The sequence below is a fragment of the Cebus imitator genome, unplaced genomic scaffold (genome assembly GCF_001604975.1).
Source record: "Cebus imitator isolate Cc_AM_T3 unplaced genomic scaffold, Cebus_imitator-1.0 Scaffold96, whole genome shotgun sequence".
Lineage (NCBI taxonomy): Eukaryota > Metazoa > Chordata > Mammalia > Primates > Cebidae > Cebus > Cebus imitator.
The window spans coordinates 2698509-2705249 of NW_016107411.1; the positions used below are offsets into that span (position 1 = coordinate 2698509).

Consider the following 6741-nt stretch of genomic DNA (forward strand, 5'->3'; position numbering starts at 1 on the left):
TGTTGACCAGGATGGTCTCGATCTCTTGACCTCGTGATCCACCCGCCTCGGCCTCCCAAAGTGCTGGGATTACAGGCGTGAGCCACCGCGCCCGGCCCAATGAGTATTTCTTAACCTTTTAAGGTCTTTAACATACACATACAACTTTTTTTTTTTTCTTTTTTTTTTTTTGAGACGGAGTTTTGCTCATCACCCATGCTGGAGTGCAGTGCTGCAATCTCGGCTCACTGCAACCTCTGCCTCCCAGGTTCAAGAGAGTCTCCTGCCTCAGCCTCCCAAGTAGCTAGGATTACAGGCACCTGTCACCATGCCGAGCTAATTTTTGTATTTTGGTAGAGACGGGGTTTCACCATGTTGGCCAGGCTGGTCTCAAACTCCTGACCTCAGGTGATCTGCCCACCTCAGCCTCCCAAAGTGCTGGGATTACAGGCATGAGACACTGTGCCCGGCCACACACACAGACTTTTAGATATTATTCCAGAGAGCTCATGAACCTCAGTTAACATACCTTTTTGAGATGTAAGTAAGTTGTATATCTCTCTCTACATATTTTTTTTTTTAGATGAGTTTTGCTTTGTTGCCCACACTGATCTCTTGGGCTCAAGCAATCCTCCCGCCTCAGCCTCCTCAGTAGCTGAGATGCATCACTGCGCCCTGCCTTTATACAAATCAGATATTCATCTATGTCATTTTTCGTACCTGTACAGAGGTGATAGATCCCTTCTTGGTGGTGGTAATTCTTTCCTGCATAGTACCCATGTCAGTGGCCAGGGTAGGCTGATAGCCCACAGCAGAAGGGATTCTGCCCAATAAGGCAGACACCTAAAAGAAAAAAAAGGGTCTTAGGTGTCTACATCTTTAGCCTCATCGGCATAGCTCCAAAGAAAGGCCAAACGAACCAGGTCCTCTCAAGCCTTCCCTCTTACCTCTGAACCAGCCTGGGTGAAGCGGAAGATGTTATCAATAAATAGCAATACATCCTGACCTTCCTGGTCTCTGAAGTACTCGGCCACAGTCAGTCCGGTCAGAGCTACCCGGGCACGAGCACCAGGTGGTTCATTCATTTGACCATATACCAGGGCTACCTGCAGTAATCATACATAATCATAAAGGAGTAGAGAAGCCACATACTAAAGGTTCCCAAATCAGAAGGTGTCAACATTTTGCATGCAAGTTTCTTTTCCCTATTAGAGACGCAGTTCAAAACAACAAAAAAAACAAATTCTTTTTGTTTTTTGTCTCTTGAGATGAAGGTCTTATTCTGTCACCAAGGCTGGAGTACAGTGGCACAATCTCGGCTCACTGCAACCTCCACCTCCTGGGTTCAAGCAATTCTCCTGCCTCAGCCTCCCAAATAGCTGGGATTACAGGCATGTGCCACCACGCCCAGCTAATTTTTTGTATTTTTAGTAGAGCCGGGGTTTCACCACGTTCAGCAGGCTGGTCTCGAACTCCTGACCTCAGGTGATCTGCCCGCCTTGGCTTTCCAAAGTGCTGGGACTACAAGCGTGAGCCACCGCGCCTGGCCAAAAAGACAGCTTCTTATATTACTAAGACAAAGATCCTATAGTTGAAAGAAATACCTATGCAAGTTTTAAGTGAAAATTATAAAACAGGCTTAGCTGAAGCATATGTACCATGTCCAAACCACCACTCCCAAAAACTAGCTTTCAAATGATGGGACTATCTACCAAAAAGAAAACCTGGGCCAGGCGCGGTGGCTCACGCCTGTAATCCCAGCACTTTGGGAGGCCGAGGCAGGTGGATCACGAGGTCAGGAGATGGAGACCATCCTGTCCAACATGGTGAAACCCAGTCTCTGCTAAAAATAAAAAAAAATTAGCCGGGTGTGGTGGCAGGCACCTGTGGTCCCAGCTACTCAGGAAGCTGAAGCGGAAGAATCGCTTGAACCCAGGAGGCAGAGGTTGTAGTGAGCCTAGATTGCGCCACTGCACTCCAGCCTGGCGACAGAGCAAGACTGTCTCCAAAAAAAAAAAAAAAAAAAAAGAAAACCTGGAAATATTATTTAATGTCAATATCAAAGAGGAAAGAAAATGTCCATTAGTAGTGTATTGAAAGTTGGGGGGAAAACACTAACAGGAATTTCCTTTGTAGGTCCTAGGACATGAAAATGAAAATATTAAAATTTAAAAAATAAATAGAAAATATAGAACATGGCTTCAACTGGCAATAGTTTCCCGGCGTAACTACCATGTGGACATCAATCAGCCCAGTGCTTACCTTAGAGGTGGCATCTTTTAAGTTGATAACACCAGACTCAATCATTTCATGGTATAAATCATTGCCTTCACGGGTCCTCTCACCAACACCAGCAAACACAGAGTAACCACCATGGGCTTTGGCAACATTGTTGATTAACTCCATGATCAGTACAGTCTTGCCAACTCCAGCACCACCAAAAAGCCCAATTTTGCCACCCTTGGCATAGGGAGCTAGCAGATCCACAACCTTGATACCAGTCACCAGAATTTCCTGCTCAACACTCATTTCCATGAATTCAGGAGCCTCAGCATGAATGGGAGCAAATCTGTAAAGGCAGAAGAGAGAGGGCTGGTATCTATTCACCTTGTTGAAAGCAAATGATAATCTTATATATCCCTATAACTCTCAAGTCCATCCCTTTACTTGATGAACCACAGTCTTATTTCCCCTTTGTTATATAAATTAGATAAATTATCTTCCAGGATCTAATTCAACTTTTTGCAATAAAGAAAGTCATTATCTTAGGAAACAGTAATCCCATTCCCTGACTTTAACTGCCATAAATTTTTCATTTTACTGAGCTTTAATCTAACAGCATTCCCTCACATAGCAACAGAAAATGCAAAAACCTGCAAGTTTTGGTTTAGACTAAGCAGTAAGACCGGTCTTAAAAATACTCAGCTGATCGGGTGCGGTGGCTCAAGCCTGTAATCCCAGCATTTTGGGAGGCTGAGGCAGGTGGATCACGAGGTCAAGAGATCAAGACCATCCTGGTCAACATGGTAAAACCCCGTCTCTACTAAAAATACAAAATTAGCCAGGCATAGTGGCACATGCCTGCAATCCCAGCTACTCGGGAAGCTGAGGCAGGAAAATAGCTGGAAACTGGGAGGCGGAGACTGCAGTGAGTGAGATCACACCATTACACTCCAGCCTGGGCAACAAGAACTCCGACGCGCGCACACACACACACACACACCCCCACCCCCGCCCAGAATGCTAAGTAATAGGTTCTTCTCAATCAGAAATTCTTCGTCCTAATTTCTTCAGGAGAAATTGCACTGTGTGATTTTAATAATCGAACGTATCAGAAGAAAAATTCTGCTTTATGAGAAAGTGTCACCTTGATGTGTAAAACTGCAAATAACAGAAGTTCTTTTGTGAATAGATGCAATAAAAGCAACTTACTGTTTGGTTTTGATGGGACCTCTTTCATCAATAGGTTCTCCAATGACATTCATGATTCTGCCCAAAGTCTCAGGACCAACAGGAATTTTGATTGGTGCACCAGAATCCAGTACTTTCTGGCCTCTAACCAAGCCTTCTGTACCATCCATAGCAATGGTCCTTACTGTGCTCTCACCTGTTAAATACAGGCATTGCAGGGTTATACATAAGGATAATTCGGTATTAAGACCTAAGTCAACCAAGACTCCTTCTCAGTACCTAGATGTGGCTTCAGCAAACTCAGAAGAACGAAAGTCACTTTGATAAAATCATCACAGAAGGGAGACAAGGTTTTTGGGATATTTGGGCCACACAAGGTCTTTACCATTCCTAGCAAATTCTACTTACCCAAATGCTGGGCCACCTCCAAAACCAGTCTGGTCTCCCTGCCTTGCACTTCCAGGGCATTTAGGATCGGTGGTAGTCCTTCATCAAACTGGACGTCCACCACTGCGCCAATGACCGCCACGATGCGCCCGGTGGCGGCGCCTGCCTTCGGTGAAGGAGATGTTTGTGCCGCATAGTCTCTGACTAACAGACAAAAGATATTGGAAGGACCTGGAGTCAGGCCAGTTAAAGGCCATCAGAAGCCAAGACTTAACACACAAGGAGAGGAAAACTCAGCCGAAGAAGTGAGGCCTCTTTCCGCTTGTACGAACGGTGTGTCCAAGAGGAAAGGCCGCGCAGCGACGGATAAAGCGCCTGCACTGCCTTCCCAAGAGCAAACACAAAACCCCATTTTTCGAGAGCTCAGTCAGTAACCACATTCAATGGTAAGGTCAATGCACCTGCCCGCACCTTTTCCGTCACACAAGAACTTTTTATACAAAATAGAACAGAGCTAGGTCCAAGAAACCTCCTACGGGTGTCCCATTCTTGTTCTCCCGCCATTAGAGAGCAAGACGCGCGGCTCCAGGCATCCATTTAGCACCACTGAACCCTTAGGCCCGAGCTACTATCGTTACCCGGCTCAAGGTCATGCGGCAGCAAAATGGAACGCAGCTCCTAGAGAAAAGTACTTACCAGAATAGACCGCCGTTGGAGTGGCCCGCAGTAAGAGCTGCGCTGGGGGTAGCGACGCTGAAGGGCTCAGTCCCCGCAAGGCCCCGGAGGCCGAGGTAGCGGCCACACGACCCACAAAACCCAACATGGCGGAGTCCGGGTGGAGAGTGAGCGCTGCAGCAAACCCCGCCGCCTGCTTCCCTGCAGTTGGGGCGAGGCCTACGCTGCTGCAGGCAGGTCCATTGGATGAATTGGCTGCTCATCATTCTCAGTGCTGCTTCTATAGGTTAATACATGCTCATCTTCTCACCCATTGGTCAAAACTAGTGCTAATCTGACACTCCTGTTTTTATTGGACAGTGTGAGATTAAAGGGCGACACTCTGAGCCTCGAAACCTAATTGGATCTTAGCGACGTCAGTTGGAGAGAATATTCTGAGGAACTACCTTTAGAAAAGGGGCCAAGTTCCTGTTGAAAGTGCGTGCGCTGTCTTTGCCTGTCCTTGGGCTCTCTCCTTGAGCTAGGTGACAGCCACAGGGACGGGGGTTAGGGAAGTGGTGGCGCCGTGAAGCACCACTGAAGGTGAGCCTGGCGGAGTCAGGAGCCGTCTTTAGAGCCAAAACACGGTTTCCCACTCGAAGTAGTGAGATTGGAAGCTCCCAGGCGATTGAACATAACAGCAACCTAGACAGGCTCTTTATCATTTCAACCTACAAAGTGAAGGAAACTAATGTAACCAGTTCCTTAACTGGGCATTGAGAAGACTGAAAAATAAGATAAATAAGACTAAGGACCTTCCTTTTAAGGTCCAGGTGAGCAGACAATGCAATAATGCGATGGTTCTTGGTTAGTATAAACTGGATGCAGGAAGAGGAGGGGATAAATTTGGGTCACCTAGAGACACAGAATTGTCCACTGTGTGGAAAGTTGATAGACCTCAGCTATGAAATGTGAATAGAAATTCTTAGGATAGGCCGGGCCCAGTGGCTCACGCCTGTAATCCCAGCACTTTGGGAGGCTGAGGCGGGCAGATCACCTGAGGTCAGGAATTCAAGACCAGCCTGGCCAACATGGCGAAACCCCGTCTCTACTAAAAATACAAAACGTAACCGGGCGTGATGGCAGTCACCTCTAATCCCAGCTACTCCGGAGGCCGAAGCAGAAGAATCTCTTGAACTGGGAGGCAAAGGTTACAGTGAGCCAAGATCGCGCCACTGCACTGCAGCCTGGGCAAGAGTGAGACTCCATCTCAAAAAAACAAAATAAAATAAATCTGTAAAATAAAATAATAAGTGAAAAGGACTGGGATAGGCATGGCGGCTCATCCTGTAATCCCAGCACTTTGGGAAGTCGAGGTGGGCAGATCACTTAAACTCAGGAGTTCGATACCAGCTTGGGCTTCATGGTGAAACCTCATATCTAAAAAATGTGTTTAAAAAAATACAAAAAAAAATTAGGCCGGGCGCAGTGGCTCACACCTGTAATCCCAGCACTTTGGGAGGCTGAGGCGGGCAGATCACGAGGTCAGGAGTTCGAGACCAGCCTGACCAACATGTTGTAACCCCGCCTCTACTAAAAATACAAAAATAAGCCGGGCATGGTGGCACACACACGCCTATAATCCCAGCTACTCAGGAGGCTAAGGCAGGAGAATCGCTTGAACCCGGAAGGCAGAGGTTGCACTGAGCCAAGATGGCTTCACTGCACTCCAGCCTGGGCTAGAGAGCAAGATGCTGTCTCAAAACAAATTAGCCAGGTGTGGCATGTGCCTGCAGTCCCAGCTACTGGGGAAGTTGAGATAGGAGGATGGTTTGAGCCCAGGAGGTTGCAGAGGACTAAGACTGTGACACTGCCCTCCACACCGGGTGACATAGTGAGATCCTGGCTCTACAAAAAAAAAAGAAAGAAAGAAAAGAAAAACCAGCTGCGGTAGTTCGCACCTGTAATCCCAGCATTTCGGTAGGCTGAGGCAGGTGGATCATGGGTTCAGGAGATCAAGACCATCCTGGCCAACACCTTGAAACCCTCATCTCTACTAAAAATACAAAAATTAGCCAGGCGTAGTGATGCATGCCTGTAATCCCAGCTATTTGAAAGGCTGAGACAGGAAAATCATTTGAACCCAGAAGGCGGAGGTTGTGGTGAGCCAAGTTCTTACCGTTGCACTCCAGCCTGGGCAACAAGAGCAAAACTCAGTGTCAAAAAAAAAAGGAAAAAAGAAGAAAAAGAAAAGAAAAGCCAGGCACGGTGACTCACGCCTGTAATCCCAACACTTTGGTAGTCTGAGCC

At 47.1% G+C, this 6741-nt stretch overlaps 1 protein-coding gene and 1 non-coding gene across 2 annotated transcripts in view; both read right to left on the bottom strand.

Moving 5' to 3' along the window:
- Positions 1-4711, bottom strand: part of ATP5F1B (ATP synthase F1 subunit beta) — an 8139-nt gene extending 3428 nt beyond the window's left edge. The window contains exons 1-6 of the mRNA XM_017536136.2: positions 4474-4711; positions 3799-3981; positions 3412-3586; positions 2242-2548; positions 927-1085; positions 700-822 (exon numbers count right to left, since the gene is read on the bottom strand). Coding sequence (XP_017391625.1) covers positions 700-822; positions 927-1085; positions 2242-2548; positions 3412-3586; positions 3799-3981; positions 4474-4600 — 1074 coding nt within the window. The 5' untranslated portion in view covers positions 4601-4711. The remainder of the gene's footprint in view (positions 1-699; positions 823-926; positions 1086-2241; positions 2549-3411; positions 3587-3798; positions 3982-4473) is intronic.
- LOC119472371 lies at positions 3658-3732 on the bottom strand. Its single transcript, XR_005201512.1, has one exon. It is a non-coding gene; the product is annotated as a small nucleolar RNA SNORD59 (small nucleolar RNA).
- Positions 4712-6741: the final 2030 nt, after the last annotated feature.